Here is a 16,759-nt window from a genome sequence, read left to right as displayed (position 1 = left end):
TGGAGAGAAAGACATCCAAGAAAATAGAGGCAAGAAAAAAGACAAAAAAACAGCCAACTGATCAACAGAGTCTGAACTGAGCAAGAGGGCCTATTTGAACCAAGTTTAGTTTGCTCATGAGTTCCAGTACTTGTTGAGGGTGTAGAGTTTCAGGTCTCTATTGAAGCCAGGGAAGGAGGGATTGCATTGTAGGTGCCTCGGGACAGAGTTCCAAATGCTGGGAGCATTACCTGAAAAAGAGCGAGCCTGGGTTGTTTTCCTTTTTATTTTGGGAGGAACGAAAGGAAGTGCGGTGGAGCTTCTCAGACGTCTGGTTCCTCCTGCTTTTGTAAGTGATATTAATGGGAACTGATCAGAATTGAACATTGTGGATATTAATGGCCAGAGTCACTTACAGGCAGGAGCAGTACTCATGAGCTCAGAAGCAATGCAACCTTCATGGGTAGTGGAAACAGTAACATGACTATCTGCGGGTACCATGATGTTTAATGTGAACGCTGTCCTCTCAAGCCTCTATGGGCATTAATGTATTGTTTTGTTGATGTGTATTTGTGGTACTGATGGATATGCACAATCACAGGGGGCTTATGTGGGGCATGCAGCTACACTGACAAAAAGAGTCTGCAATCTTGGCAAAGACTAGCATTGGTATCAAGGGCTCACGAGGCCACAGGTAAATGGAATGACTGGAAGGAATTGATGAACTGGTCCTTAAGGAGATGATTCTGAATGTTTACTACAGACACAGGCACTCCAGGATCCTGGGAGCAGTGAGGTAGGGGACACAGGAAGGTGGTCACTTGGAGTTTGCTGCTCGTCGACCTGGTGTTCCAACCTCCTGTCGCGCTGGCTTTGTAAATACTTATCTTATGTACTGCGCTACAGATATGGAAATGATCACTGGGGGTGATTGCATATCTATGAGGAGTAGGGGAAAGAGCATCGCAGAGGAAGATGAAGATACATCGACTCACTGAAATACATTTTATGTTCGTTGGTAGTAATTGTTGGTTACTGTAATCAGGTACATCACAATATTAAATGTCAGATGGACAAACTACATCTCTTACAGAAGAACAACTTAGGCATGTTTTCAAAGCTAAAATCGAGGACAATGGGTGCTGGGGTCTACCCGAGTATACTAAGAAGTTTTGAAAAATACAGACAACGACTAACCGACCTATGAAACCATTCGATGGGCATTTGACTCCATAGGTGTGGAGGGAGGCAGGCACAAATTCACTTCAAAAATAGCGAGTCATGGGAAAATGTATCACTAGAAGTGCATGTTACCTATCTGTGTAGCATTAAGTCTGTTGTAATTACTTGACATGAATATTTACTAACTACAACCAATGCTGGGTTTCAAAACGTCCAATGCATTTTCATTTAATAGGATCTGTTAGAGCTGTGGCACATCTTTCAATATTACCAAGCACGGGCGTTCTTGTAAACTAGGGCTTAGCTTTCTGTCAGAAGGCAAAAGTGCAGTGGCAAACGGAAGTCACTTTGAAGAGAAGAGGGTGGCAGGTGTGGCTTTACAAGTTTATATCTACTAGACCAAATGTTAACCTAGCCAGTCCAAATAGGTCTTCTGTAGCCGGATTTAAGCTACACTTTTGCACAAAAGTGACCACATTTTGCAATTGCGCAGATGACACCTTGTATGCAAAAATGTTTCAAGTGGAGGCTCAGGAATTCTTGAAGAAAAATATGGGGGTTATCAATGCAGACAGGCGCAAAGATACATGTTTATGACTCAAACAGCAACAAAAGAGGTGTATGTAGGAGGAGGAGGAGGAAGGAGGTTATGAAGAACACCCAACCGGGCTGGATACTCAGAAGGCAGCTCAGAGTGGGCATGGATGGTTGTGGTGAACATAGTGGTATTATTTCTTGCATCGACAGATCACTGCAGAGGCTCCAGTTCTGAAGGCCAATTTCGCATACCCAATGAGAAAAAAAATCAAAGCTCAAAATATTCAGAGATGAGAGAATAAAAGCCTGGAACACGATAGACACATTATGAATGTTAAATGTAACAAGACCAGCAAACGTTTTAAATCTACATTTGATTTGGAATCTACAAACATTTATAAGAAAATGGAGTGGGGGGACCAGGAATAAAGAAAAAGAAATGAGCTTAGCCAGTATTATGGTAGTGAATGCATCTGCTTTCTACCACCAAGTGTGATAAACCAGATTCCAAATTTGGTTTCTAAAGGGAATACAAGAAAGCCAAGAGGGCAGTGGACAGAAAATAGTCAACTCCAAGAATATGTAGGACTCGAGGTATTAGATTAGACAAAGTTTTATTGAGGCTTAGTAGGCCTCGCGGTGCTTATAATAATTTGGATTGTCATCGTTTCATGTTGAATCCTTCTAAGGACAGTTCTGTTGAGCCACTGAATAGTAAAACTAGTTAGGATTATAGAGCATCCAACAAGTAAGAACGGGGCCAATTAATACATAATAGATGTCAGTGACTCTTTCAAAAAGCAGTTGGCGTCTGAGTGGAAGGATCTTCACTATCAACTTCCTCCCTTTTCCGCCAGGGAACAAAGAGAAGGTAAGGCTTCAGAAGTTTGACACAATTTATATGAAACCCTTGGTTGGCTCACGCCTTCATTAGTCCAGAACTGTACCTGGATGATCAGGATGCACATCCCGACTGTCCCCAGAACGTGTTTATTGTCATCGAACCACAGGAGTACTTTTTCGTAGCAACCCTGAAAAAAAAGAGGAAATTCATGATCAGGGATTTACATTTGACCTAAAACGAGCATTGCTTCAGTACAGTGTTAACTCCTGCAAATGGTTGAATACTCACTGTTTTCCACACTAAGCTTGTGGAGTTATGCCCACAGTCTTGTGAGTTCTCCATGCAGCACCGATCAGGAACAGTGTTTTCTCCAAGCACCGGGTACCAGTCTGTGTAATCTGTAACCCCGCAGCAGCGCATCTACAGTTCAGAAAATATGAAACAATATTGTGAATTTATAACCATAAGCATGCATCCACTATGAAACACTACCATCCAATAATCCAATATATGTTATAGAAGACAGGGAAGGCCTGTGTTTGACTGCGGTGTCTGGATATTGTCATGGAGCACTTGCTGAGGCCCAAAGCTACCAGTAGCATGTTTCCTATGTTACCTGGTTACAAAGCCATTAACACTGTAAATTACATGTTTTCCTATTCACCTCTCCTGTGTACATTGCCTCTTCATTCATGCTGTGTGTTAGATTTAACAAAGGTTTTCTTCGTTAATACAAAAGACATGCAGTGAACATATTGATTGAACCTTTTTTTTCCCTAACTTCAGAAGCAATAACAAACAAACAAACAGTTACCTACACTCAATCAATCAATCACTTCATCAGGATTTATAAAGTGTGGCGAATCACCCGATAGGGAATCCAAGTGTTGCAGACCCCAGGGGCTTATTCAAACAGCCATTGCGGAAGTGAGGGGATGGTCCGGAGGTGCGTGGGGAGGCTGTTCCAGGTCTTTGCTGCAATGTGGGAGAAGGAGCATCCTTGACTTGTGCTTCAGTAGATGCGGGGAGTATGGGCAAATGAATGGGAGGCGGATGGTAGTCTTCTCGAAGGTTGCTGTAAGTTCAGGTGGTGGTTAATGTAGGTGGGTCCTTGGTTGTGTAGAGCCTTGTGTGTGGGTCACCTCACTGTATCATAAATCCATTTTATAGCTTGCTTGGATCAGTGGGAGCTGAATTGTTGGGGCAAAGGCACTGGTTTGGCTATTCACAGGCCAGCAGAAGATTCAATTATTAAGGTTGTTCCTCTTCAATAATGGTTTTTGCAGACTGCTGGTGCTCTGTTCATCTCTTCTGTAAATATCCTCATCTCTCTCACTTCTCGATGTGCCCTCCCGTTCCCATTCATTTTCTCTAACACACTTTATACGTGTCGAGGAGGACTCTTCCTCAAACAATTAAACATACTGCAAGTGGGTACAAGTGCTCTGAGATAACATAGTTGCGTGTGGTCCCCTGAGCAGTAAATGCAGTGTATATGGTAAAAGGGTGAAGCTCCATAAATGGAAATACATGCATTCACATCTCCTAGAGATACGAGTGTCACCCACAGTTATTCTTTGAAAGAATAACATTTTGTTGTAGCATTTTGTTCTTTAGTGATTATCCTTTGGTGATTTGTGTTAGGTTTTCCGATTTTCATAAGAACATCGTTTTTGGTGTTAAATGTGCCTTTGCCACAGTGACGTCATAGGAGCAGCTTCAGGTGACCTCGCCCTCATTTCTCCATCCCCACCGCTTTGAGCTTCTCACTTCCAGGCTACTTGGCCTATTTTATGACTGGTCTGTACTCACAGTTGAAGTCATCCATGGTCTCCATCTTGTTGCTATGGTTTCCCATCTTCCTCCCAGCTGCACAAGTGCACTCTGATAGATACACCGAACTGTTATCATATTCCGGCCCAGAATTATCAACATTTGGCACAACACAGATTAGATTAGATTAGATTAGGTTTTTGTAAAGCGCGACAGCTACCCGCAGGCGTCCTAGCGCTAAAGATTGACAAGTGTAGGTGAGGAGAGAGACTGTGATTATCTGCTAAACAGAAGAGTTTTCAATTTTTTCCAGAAGGGGAGGAGGTTGGGCTCTGAACGCAGGGAAAGGGGAAGGGAGTTCCAGAGTCTTGCCGAGTTTGAGGAGAAGGTTCGGCCTCCGCACCTCGCTCTTTGAATCCTGGGGTTGCTAACTCGGAAGGCGTGTGTCGTCCTAAGCTGTCTACTAGGATGGTATGGGTTGATCAGGGTGTGATTAAGGGTTGCTCCTTTTCTCCAGAAAGCACGGTGGGCAATACACATGCTTTTAAACTCGATTCTTTCCCTGATAGGTAACCAGTGGAGGTCTTTTAGTTCTGATCTCACAGGTTGGCGACGAGGGATGCACAGGAGGGTGCGTGGGGCACAGTTTTGAATTACCTGGAGTTTTTTGAGTGTTGATTGGAGAGCTCCCAGGTAGAGAGCGTTCCCAAAGTCAAACCGGGAGAGAATGAGGCCCTGGATCATGATCTGTCTTGCCTTGAAAGGAAGGAGCGGAAGGATCTTACGGATGAGCCTGAGAATACCGAGGCAGGTAGCTGGCACAGCCAGACAACTTGCTGTGGAGAGTCAAATGGAGAAAGCAGAAATGGCGCATAACTGCTCTCGCCCTATGCTGATGCACTTTTGTCTGCTAAGTGCCAATGGAGGCACCCTGGCGCCATGGCACAATAGTGCCTGCGTTACAGGCAGGATTGTTTTTATGCAGGAAGGGTCATCTTCCTGCACAGAAACAATAGTAAGAGGTATTTTCCTCTTTCTACGTGCTGCAAAATGCAGCACACATAGAAAGAGGAAATAACAATGATAAAGAAACATATTTTTGGTTGTTATGCCTTACCTGGGAGGGTGTGTCATTCTTACCCATTAGCAGGTTTAATAGTCCTAGTAAATCTGGAAATGCACCAAAAACCATGAATGGATGCATGGTAAAACCCACACTCCACCTATGTAACTCCCCCACCAAGTAGAGTAACACAAGGTAGTGACTTTGGCTGCCTTGTGTTACTCCAAATTTACTAAGCCGCACACAGCCACGCACGGTGGCTTTGCATGGCTTACTAAATCTGTCGTAAGGCCTTGCGTCACCTTGTGTGACCCAAGGGCAATGCAAGCCCTTGATCAGTTCCCAGGAAAGGGTAATAGTTGTTGATGGGCCGCTTTACAATTGTTCCGATTATGATAGATGGAGCATTCCTGCACTGAAGATTCAGGGTGTAAGGAAGGGTTTGGAAGTCCCGCCCTCATAACAAGCAGATGCTGAATGGTGGATTTGGGTGTAGTATGTTTGCATGAAAGGCAGGGGTGGGCGCTAGATATGGCTTCGCCTAGGGTGCTGCACAAGAATAGGACATCTCTATTAAGAGACAATAGATAGAAAACTATTGATGTCTCAGTATTCTCTTTATAACATATTCTTAGATCTGTTTAAAATGCAAAGCATTAAAATCATAATAGCAATGTCACTCATTACATTTCAAAATATCTCCCAACTTTCACCTAAATTTAAATGAAATGGTTATAGTCACTAAACGGGTTCCAAAGAGAACTGCTGCATAATCCACTGAGATTGTTTAAGTAAAGACAGACATCCACTGTCAGGATTTCAGAAAACAATGAACAAGACAACAATGCGGTTCCTGGTGAGAAGCTGCCTGTAAATGGAAGAACAGGGCTGGAAAACAAATATTGACTCTGTGAGCCTATAAACTTAGGTTTGGGGGTCGTGGCAGAAAATGGTTCAGTCACAAAGAGCAATGTCTCGATGACAGTTTACTAATAATTTTTTTGGTCTGGCTTGACAGAGCAGCTGTCGCCGAACAGTTTTGTAAGAATCAAAAGAAGAAGAGCTATGGCTATAATCCACACATTGGGGGTTAGAAGTACATGTTTTGATTGGGCAGAAGATGTGTGCTTCCACAAAAAATGTCTTGCCCTCAACATTGCAGTGATCATTTTGTTTATTTATCCAGGTGCCTGAGCTTGAACTTTCAGGATCCCACACTGGACCTTGTAATGCTAATAAAGTGTCTTAGATAACTAGTTTATTGTGATTTTCTCTGGAAACAGTACAAATGGAAGGAGGGTTGTCATTAAACTACATGGAGGTTTAGGTCTGGCGTGACAGTGTCACTGTCATATGACCTTTTAACCTTCACTAATTATATTCTAGGGTTATTTGCTTCTCCACTAATACATATCTATCCCTGTGCTATCTACTTGTAATGCTTCACAATGCCATACAAAGAAAGTCAAGGTTAAAGTTGAAGACCTTTAATGAGGTTTTTGTTTATCCAATTGCAGAGATCTTTCTGTGTTCAACAAGGTTCAGGCCATACTACCGATAAGACAACTCGGTGGTTAATGCACTTGCTGGAGAGATGTGTGTGAAAACTGATCAGAGCCTTGATTAATTATAAATAGCATACAGAGTTAATGTGCCAGTTGCACAACACAGGGTGTAACACACAAGCCCCAGATTTCTACTTTAAGTAAGAGCTTATTGGATTGATGTTTTGTTGCAAACATTTGTAGATTACCTCGAAGTCATATGTGGCAATTCTGGCAGTGTAGCTTAGTGTAGTTAGAATCTTTTCCTAAACCCGTCCTTATTGAAAGATTGCTCAATGGGTTCCTTTGGGTAATTATAACCACCTCAGTGGTAGTGCTTCAGAGAAATTACACAACATTCTACAGACCATGCAGAGACCTACAACTCCTACAAACAGACCCAGAGAGAGTGAGACTCTGTATTTACGGCTGTTGCTCTGCATACAAAGCAAACTGAAAGAGCAGACGTGCCTACATGTGGCACAGTGCTGGCAACCTGAACGGAGACACAGTGTGGTTCATTAGGTCATCCGACTCCATCATAGATGCCGGACATGATATCCAGCTGATCCCACTCTATTCTAAAAAGAATGTACCTAGAACCTAGGAAAATGTAACAACACGTTTAGAAACCACTTACAAGGAAAATAGCACTAACCATTTTCTCTAGCAAGATTTAACTAAATGAAGAGCCATATTTACATTCCAAAAACTAGTCATCTTCAAATGATAAGGTATTTTAAAACATACCTTACTAATTGGAGTGCATGCATTACACAGAGATTGTGACACAAATAGCTTGCATATATAAATGTATTGACAATCATAAATCTACCTCTCTCTCTCCATGAACCACTGAAAGCACCCAGTACATACCCAATCCCATTGAGTACCTGGAGACTTAAAGTCCTCCCTACAGAAAGCTCAGTGTGCATGTAAAACCCTACTGACTCACCAGGCACCGCTGAAATCGCCCCGTCCCGAAGAAGAGTATGAGAATTTTATACAGTGGTAAGACAGAATTTAACTAAAAATGCTGGTTGAAAATTCCATGATAGATGTTACCCAGGCTTCAATTGGAAAATCTGTTGACTGAGGACATTTTTCTGTGCTGTATCATCAAACAACGTATAGATTTAGGGGGTACTGACGTATCAGGACCCACTCTGAAGAAAGGCTTGCAGGGCCAAGGGCTTGGTGCCTGAATTCCTGCATATGAATTGGGGTTGATGGGTTTCTATGTGAATTGCAAACCATGTCCTTTTCTAAAGGACTGCAAATGAAAGTTGATTAAAATGTATTTTGACAACTTCCAGTCACTATTGTCCTCCAAGTATCTGGAATTCCAGCTTCACCATTAGAAGGAGGGACACAATAAAGAGTGCACTTTTAGCTAAATGGGCTTATATATACAGAAATGTACGTTGAAAGGTGTTTAAATACCTTACTGCTTAACTGTTGTTCATTGCGAGCATCGTGAAATAACTGCATTATTGCTTCGTTGTATAAGTTTAATGGACCATGCCCAGCACTCAAGCAAACACCATGTAACTAGATTTTGATTGGACCAGCTCTTCTCCTCCCACCCCAATGGAACGAATGGTGTTTGAGAGATGAACCTTCACACAGGAACATTGACTACACATCCTGGTTGGAAATAATGTACATTTTTATACAGAATTTTGCTCTGTCAACAACAGTGAAGGTTAGGACTGTATGTATTTATACTCATTCATCCTAATCCTGAATTACCTGAGGTATGGGCAATTTGGAATTTCATCCGACTGCAAAACCTTTTCCCCAAATTCAACTTGCCAAGGTTCGAGTTTTTAGGATCTCTGTTTTTTTAACCATGCCATGTGCTGGGCGGGAACAGGCAGTGCTGGCTATTTTTCAAAGCGTGCCCACTTTACATAAAACAAAGGTTAATGCAGAATAGCTGCTTGGCTATAAAGTAGGACAATACTCCATTATACCAAAATGTATCTTAATGTAAAGATCACTGCGAGAATTACTTATAATTAAGGCTCTCGGTTTTCAGTTTTTACTGATTTTTACAGATAAATACAGACAGGAACCAATGGGTTTCCTGTCTGTATTTATTTTTAAGAGCGTAAAAATACTGAAAAGGTGGTTCTTCTGAGAGACTCTTCGGGCTGTCTTTCATAAATTCCAGGCAACAGCTGAGCAGATAGACAGCATGGAGAGTTGAAAAACATGATAAAATTTCCTTAAATGAAGGCATATGTTAACATATATTTGTAGTATAAAGCAAATACGCACCTGTGAGTGTATTGTTTTGTTGTATGTGGCTACTTAATTTGCTAAAAACTGACAGGCATCCATGTATGGGACACGTCGAAGAATTTAAAAAATGTGGAAATATACCATTTTACGACTCAATTTATTCTCAAAACACAAAATAAATATGGATAAATACCAATAACATGGCCCAAAAGTAAATACGGTTAAATACAGACGGAAATGTAAAAAAATAGATACCATAAAACCGGAAACCCTACTTATAATACTGTTGTAGTGGCAAAGAAAGAGGAATTTGGAGGTAACCACCAGCTCTTCATACACTACCGAATTTGCTGTTCCTGAAATTGGAACTCCAGTCCTTGGTTTTCTCTTCTCCAAAACGTATGTGGAAGATTTTACTTTTTTGCTATAGTCACTCTTTTCTACTCCCAATCAATTAGGAACTTTACAGCACAACCCCCACCCCACGGCTATCAAATTCCTTTTAAACACAGTAATAAGACATAAACAATATTGTAAATACAGTGAGTGTCCAATATCTACCGTGCCACATTTGCAGCCTTCAGTCGTGCGTGAGCTGGATTGTCTTGCCAAGTAGTGCATTAGGAGAGGCGCTCCTCGCCCGGCATTGTGGGAAGATGCATAAGTGATGAGCCGGGGCACTTTGTTTCATTGAAGACTCAGAGCAGACACAGATGCCTACTCTACAGAGGCTCTATTTCAAAGCAAGCAGCGAGCATACACATTCATATAATTGATGTGCACTCCCCAATCCAGTGGTTTATTTCCTAAATCCCCTACAGTCGCATCGAGGCCGCATCATCGCAGGGATTCATCTGGAGCAGTTTAGCTCGCGCTGCGGCACCTGCTCGGTAAACCACCGGAGCTGTAAACAGACCCTGGGAGATTATATGCGTCTGCGCGCACTCCACTGCTTTGAAATGGAAGCCTGCGCCTCTCTTACAGAGGCGTGGTACCGTCCACTCATTGGACGCTGGCATCTGCTAGCATTTGCAACCCAAGTGCGCCTGATTAAAGGCGCGTGCATCGATACGTTCCATGCCTGATGCGGTCCATGCCATCAGGTTTGCATGCCTGAATTAACGTAAACCAGCCATTCAAGAAATATTTGTATAGTTTCGTTTTCATTTTGGGGGATCCATTTTCCAAGCAGCTGGAATATATATCGTTTTGCTGCTTCTGATGCATCAGCATGGAAAGAGCCCCCCAGAGAATGTGCAAACACAATTAGACTTTTTCCAGTCGAGGGTATCTGTAAACAAGTTAAACAGAAACAAGTCTCTGAAGCATTCCCACATACACTCCCTGGGACCTGAGAGCGCTACGAAGCCATGCTACTGCAAGAAACGCGCTATACACATTCTGACGACAGAACATAATGCACCATAGGGCTACAGTGCTGCTTTGGGTTTATACCCGTTACTGTGAACAGCAGAAGGGAGCAAACCTACCTCTGCTTGGATAATGTTCCAGGCATTCTTCAGCCCGACGTTATTCTCCGTGTTGTACAGCAACAGGCCTTCTTTCAAGTCGTGCTTTGCATTTTCATTCACCTGTCAGAGGAAGCAAAACATGGCTAATTATACGACTGTTGTTTACTCGTACTCGCGTGTCTTTATCATCCAGACAAATTACAACAATGAGCAGAGCCAGGGCCTGCTCTCACGTGCTGCCTCCACAATGACCAGACCAGTGGAGTTTGCGCCTTATTCCTTATAGGAACACATGGACAAAACTCCCAGGTTAGGTTTATGAGTGGTTGAGAGGTGGTTGGTATTCCAAGTTGAAGTTTACTGCACCCAGAGATATTTTGCTAGCAATCTAGGGCTAAACTCAGTTGCCAAACCTAAAAACTGGACTCGAAGATTGTAATAATAGCGTCCTGGCTTTGAAAGCACTTTGCATATCGCGATTACCAAGAACGACTAGGTTAAAATTCTGTTCATTGACCACGGAGAGATTCGAGCAAGTTCAGAATATCCCCAACAGGCATTTCAACTGGGTATTAGTCCTAAGGTCTTAACTGGGGTGCAATAAGTGGGGAGGGTGGAGTCTCTAAAAAGAGAGTGGCCCATTGTATTACTATGCAAAAAATAAAAATAAATAATTCAGTGGGACTCTCTCTCATAATCAGTCACTCTCTCTCTTGGTATGTGAAAACAGTTTACTACATTTATTCACAAAATATAGAAGATGAACGTTGAACAAAATCAATTAAAAGGGCAGAAGGTGCAGTGCTCAAACGTGCAGTGGCATGCAGTATTTACAATGATCAATATATACAGTGGGATGTCTCAAAAAGTTTATAACCAAAAAACAGTCACACAAATATTCATAGCTTAATGTCTATAAGTTAATTGAACAGACAGACAATCCCCTTTGACATTGTCTACGTTTCGACCCTTAGATCAGTTTTGAGGATCTCTTCAGGACAAACAGTGCCTCTGGCACTTCAACTCCAAGCAATGCACTTATTCCTTGTAAGGAATAATGACTTAATGATAGATGTCTGGTTCACACTGTAAAAAATCCAGTGTGTATATGCACCCCTTTCAAGCGTGTGAGCTTCGCGGGAAACCCGGCGTCTGCCTCTGATCTCTGATTCCAATCAGGATAAAACCCTCAAAAGTGATAGAAGAGTTGAAACATTGACAATGTCAAACCACTGCACAATTGGCTTTGTCAAAGGTTGTTATCTGTTTAAGATAAAAGAGTAACAGGGATTTTGCTGTAAATAATATAAACAATTTCTCAATTCTGAGATTGTGAGACTGTGAAATAAACCTTACTGAGGCTTGTGGGAGGAATAGTTGTTTTTGAGAGAGCCACAATCACTCCTGTTAGGTTCACACTGAGACATATGCATCCGTTTTCTTCATCCCTGTACATATCTTACACCACATCTCTTTTCTCCTCAGCCCCTTCTTTTCACCCGCTCCTTAATATATTTTCTTGCATCCCCTTCACCACCCCTAAACACACAACATAGCCTCTCGCTTGTAATCACAGTATTTTCTTTTACTTTGCCCGTGTCAAAATGTTAACATCTGTGTACCTCTTCACACACATTTGCACAGAATCACAACTGCAATGGGACTAGGAGAATATTTCTCTATGCACTCTGCAGAGGCTAAGGATGATTGACTATGTATTCTGAAAACCCCTTTGACCTACTCACAGGTGCTGTGAAGAAATGTGCACTGCTTTCTGCTTGAACTCCAGGACTCTCAATCGTGGCCCATTGAAAACACAAGTTCACGGTAGATACTATACAAGAGTAATATGCTACACAGAAAAAAGCACAGAAACCCAACATCGTGTAAATAGTTACCACTATTAGGGAATGCAACATTGTTAAGTTTTCAATGTCTGTTTTTAGTTCACACCAGGTCTGGGACCTGGATCACTCAAAACCCTGATCAATCCATCCTCTGTCCAAGACTTAAGTAATGTTATTTGATTAACTTTCAATACAACATGATCCATACTGGATGGTGAAAAGTAATCATCTTAACTGTATCTACTGTAAGCCTGGGCGGAGTTCCGCTACAAAAAGTGCAAAAAAACCTCTGCCTTACTACTCTGAGCTCCGCAAGCGGCGCAGTGGGTTAGAAAAAATGCCGTTCACGATAATTTTCAGTGACTGGTGTTCGTCTGCACTGTGAAATGATTGCGAATGGCACCATGCACAGCGCAAGCGGGCACAGCTTCCTTTCTGCCACCGGAGTAGATTTTCTACCCGAGCAGCAGCTTTCTCAACGCGGACAGAAGGGTTCCCAACACGAGCGATCGCGAGCATACGCGGCCACTCCCATTGAGAAATCAGATTGCCCGAGTTGAGATATTTCGCCTGGTGATTGATTTCTCCGCTCGCCAACTTGACTTTGCTGAGCCGAATGAGGAAACATCTCACAGGGCGGTGGATTTTCCTCACTCACATTCGCAGAGCAGAGTTTTTCTGAACTCCGCATAACACGGAGTGCGGAAAACTCTGCAAACTCCGCGAACGGAAAGGAGTTCACCGCCCAGACTTAATCTACTGGAAGTGGTCGCCTTGAGGTGAGATGCTGTCAATGCCGCTACCTCACTGCCCAGAAGAAACTGAAAAAAGGTTCACTTCAAGCTAACTGAATTGAGCACTGTTTCTACAATAACTCACTCGTTCTGCTTCTTCCCACTTGCCTCATACCCACCGGGTTTCCCCTGAAACAGCCTGACAACACAATGCAGCAATGTACACTATAAAACAAGTCGATCAAACAATGCAACACGTCAGTATGATATACACAACTTTTTTGATTGGCTTTTCCTGGTATCCGTTTAATAACGTGGTACAGGGTTTCCTGGTACTAGACAAAGCCCATTCACCAGTGTATTGGAATTGGAGCAAATATATCAATTTATTTAATGAAGAGGGCATGCAGTTGGTAGTTTAAGAACCTTCAAAATGTTCACATTTATTTATGTTGCATTGTAGAATGCTGGCTTGTGATATATTGCCGCTTGGTAGTGCTAAATCTTTCAGAGCTGGATAGGCTTCAGTGCTTAATTTGAGCCGATGATTTCTGATGCTCAGCACTGGCACTTAATTCTTAGCATCGGCACTTGTGATAGTGTGCTATTTGGGAGTGCTTCTGCTAAATGTTGGTATAAGCACAACAAGAGCTGTATATTAATTTAATATGCACTACCAATCACTAATACGTGGCACCCAAGCAATTCTTATGGCTTCGGGTTGCTTGAATAGTATGAATTGTCAGACTTGTAAGAGTGTGATGATTTTAGTTGTGTTGGTCCTGAAATTGGCAGCGCTGGCAGGGGCAATGGACGGTGCAAGCTGCTGCGTCCTTCTGATGAGGGGCCCTGGCACTTATTGTTTTACAAATTATCCACGGATAGGCTTCACATGTGAAAGGCGCAGGGGAAAAGAGTATGTAAGCTCTAAGAGTTTTATAAGAGTGCTGAGAGAATCGGTGGACCCTGAGAGGACCTACCCGCTAAAGGAGGAAGCTGTTGTCCCCGGGTAGTCTAGCGGGTGGGGAAGGCCTTTCAGAAGCGGGTGGACATCAAGTCAGGTTGGTTAATTAGGCCAGGAGTTAGCAAGCTGATCTGACTCAAGTTCTGTTAAAACCATACTTTTACTAAGAAAGTCTTTGTACAGAACAGAAAATATTGATTAAATTAAAAATATTACCAGTTTACCTTTAGAACTCATACCACAAAGGTGGAGGGTCTGGGTAGTGGACTCAAACCAGAAAGCGTTGCAAGGACAAGAAAGAGCAAAATGGCCCTCACTGTCGATCTGGCTATGAAGGTAATAAGGCTTTGTGAATGCATGCACAGACGCTGTCATCTGTACCTGGCAGATCTCTAAGACAGTTGTTGCACTCTCTGACCCTGTGTAATTGGTCCAAAGGCATTCAACAGGCTTTTTTCTGGTCAACGCATAACATCTCTTTATACAAAGGACTAGCCACCTTGACGTAGTCCTTTATTGCATAGCCCTGCGTTCTTGACCCTATTGAGCCCAACAAAGAGCTGACTGTCCTTGTAGTGATCACGTCGATTTAAAACCCCAGGGCTCTTTTAATGTCAAGCTGATGAAGCCTCTCCTCCTCTTTCGAGGGGTGTGGTGAAGCAAAGCTGGTCGGTAGGCTAAGTGTCTGTCCGACATGGAAGGGTAACACCACTTTTGGCAAGAAGACTGCCCAGGTCCACAACACCAATTTCTCTGGAAAGAAAGTGGTGTATGGAGATTGTATCTTCAGTTCATTCAGGAGGCATGTGGATTAGAACTACAGTTTTGATTGTAGTCGCTACATGAATAACTGTGCATCAAGTCAAATAGTCTGCACATAAGGAATGTGAGGACCAAAAGGAAGTTTCACTGGGACATTTCAGAAGGTTATGGGAGTAACATGAGATAAACCTTTCAGAAAGCACATCAAGACATGTGACTTGAAATGGGAAGGCTGATGTGGCAAAACAAAAAAGCTGAAATGGCCGACATTTAACTCTTATCTGTGCCCACCACTAGATCTTGATAAACCAATGACAAAGACAAAAAAATACATCAGAGGCATTGGCCTGCAAATCATTAATATCCTTGAAGAATGTCTGGCTGCCAGGATGACACCCACTACTTGAGGCAACAAATCAAAGGAATTCTGCTGCCGCCAGCCAATCTCCACACATGGAGGAGTAGGTTAAGACATTTAGTTGTAGAACCCTCCTCTGTTGTTGAGACAGAGATTCACCCGAAGAGGTAGAAGGACCATATTCAGGTTTAGCAATCTGGGTACCACACCCTCCTGGCACAGGCCAGGGCTATTAAGATAACTTGTGAAGGGTTCAGCCTAATTTTCTTCAGAACCGATGCAGGTGAGGTAATGGTTTAAATTTGTACAGGTGTCCTAATGTAAATTGAATGCATCTCCTGGTGACTCCCCTGACAGGTATCTAGTGCTCATAAATGTCGAGACATTCTTAATGGTGGGAAAGCGATCTAGCTACATCTTTCCCCATTATCTGAAGAGGTCTTTTGCCACCTATGGATGGATATATTATTTGTGGCCCACCAAGCAACTGCTGCTCAATTTGTCCGCTATGTCGTTCAGGGACTCTGCCATGTGGCTGGCCACCAGTAAGATCTGTTGCTGGTCCAGCCATCTCCACAGACGCAAAGCCTACTGGCACAAGATCCAAGAACTCATTCCACCATGGTTGTTGCAGTACTGCATTGTGGTTGTGTTCTCCATGAGGTCCTGCAGCAGCCTCCCCTTGATGGTCATCAGCAAGGCTTTCAGGGTCAACTGGATTGCAAGAAGCATCTACAGATTGATATGAAGATGGCAATCCCCTGGAGACCAGAGGCCTCTGATCTCAATCTCTCCCAGATGCCTCACCTCACCCCAATGATGGATCTGAAGGAAGAGCGGCCTGCTGCAATTCAGGTTGTTGTTCATCTTCCACCACATAAGATCCTGAGCTGTATCCTGAGGGATCTGGAGGAAATCAGAGAAGCAGCACCAGTGCTGAGCATACTTAAACCGGCGGCTCTAGTGCAGGACATGCGGCATGTGGAACAAGAAGGATGCATGAAGTTCGGAGCCCATGAAGTCTCAGAACCATCCTTACAAAGTCCCAGGACTTAGCTCAAACATCAGATCATATCCTGAATTTACCAGGCTCACTGAGAAAGTGGAAAGGCTTTTGAACGCGTCTGTATCCAGGATTGGCCCTATGAAAGGAAATCTCTGAGCTGAAGTCCTACCTGAACCCAATTCAATGATGGAAATCTACAAGGAGGTCAAGAAAGTAGCCTTTGTCTGGAAGAGGTTTGTGACTGACAGCGGCAAACCTGCTTTGAGCACCCAGCCATTGAATTATGTTAATTCATGCAGTCCTTATCTTTGAAGATGAGCTGCAACCTGCGAAGGGGCAGCCAGTGCCTGGTGAGGGCCCACTGGCACAAGTCCATCTGGAGGCCCTTGCAGCTCCAAAAGGCATACCAGAGGGAGCTTGCAGCATCTAAAAGAGCTGCAAGACAGC

The 16,759-nt window shown here is 43.1% G+C and overlaps 1 protein-coding gene across 4 annotated transcripts in view; it reads right to left on the bottom strand.

The window, feature by feature from the left end:
* TSPAN9 (tetraspanin 9) overlaps positions 1–16,759 on the bottom strand; it is a 998,831-nt gene that overhangs the window by 11,634 nt on the left and 970,438 nt on the right. For all 4 annotated transcript variants that reach the window (XM_086921536.1, XM_086921545.1, XM_086921529.1 and 1 more), the window contains 3 exons: positions 10,660–10,761; positions 2,831–2,962; positions 2,646–2,729 (listed from right to left, as the gene is read on the bottom strand). In XM_086921536.1, the coding sequence (XP_086777662.1) occupies positions 2,646–2,729; positions 2,831–2,962; positions 10,660–10,761 (318 nt within the window). The remainder of the gene's footprint in view (positions 1–2,645; positions 2,730–2,830; positions 2,963–10,659; positions 10,762–16,759) is intronic.

The sequence above is a fragment of the Lissotriton vulgaris genome, chromosome 1_1 (genome assembly GCF_964263255.1).
Source record: "Lissotriton vulgaris chromosome 1_1, aLisVul1.2, whole genome shotgun sequence".
In the NCBI taxonomy this organism is placed as follows: Eukaryota; Metazoa; Chordata; class Amphibia; order Caudata; family Salamandridae; genus Lissotriton; species Lissotriton vulgaris.
The sequence above is the reverse complement of the archived record's forward strand: the minus strand, read 5'-3'. Positions and strand labels throughout refer to the sequence as shown.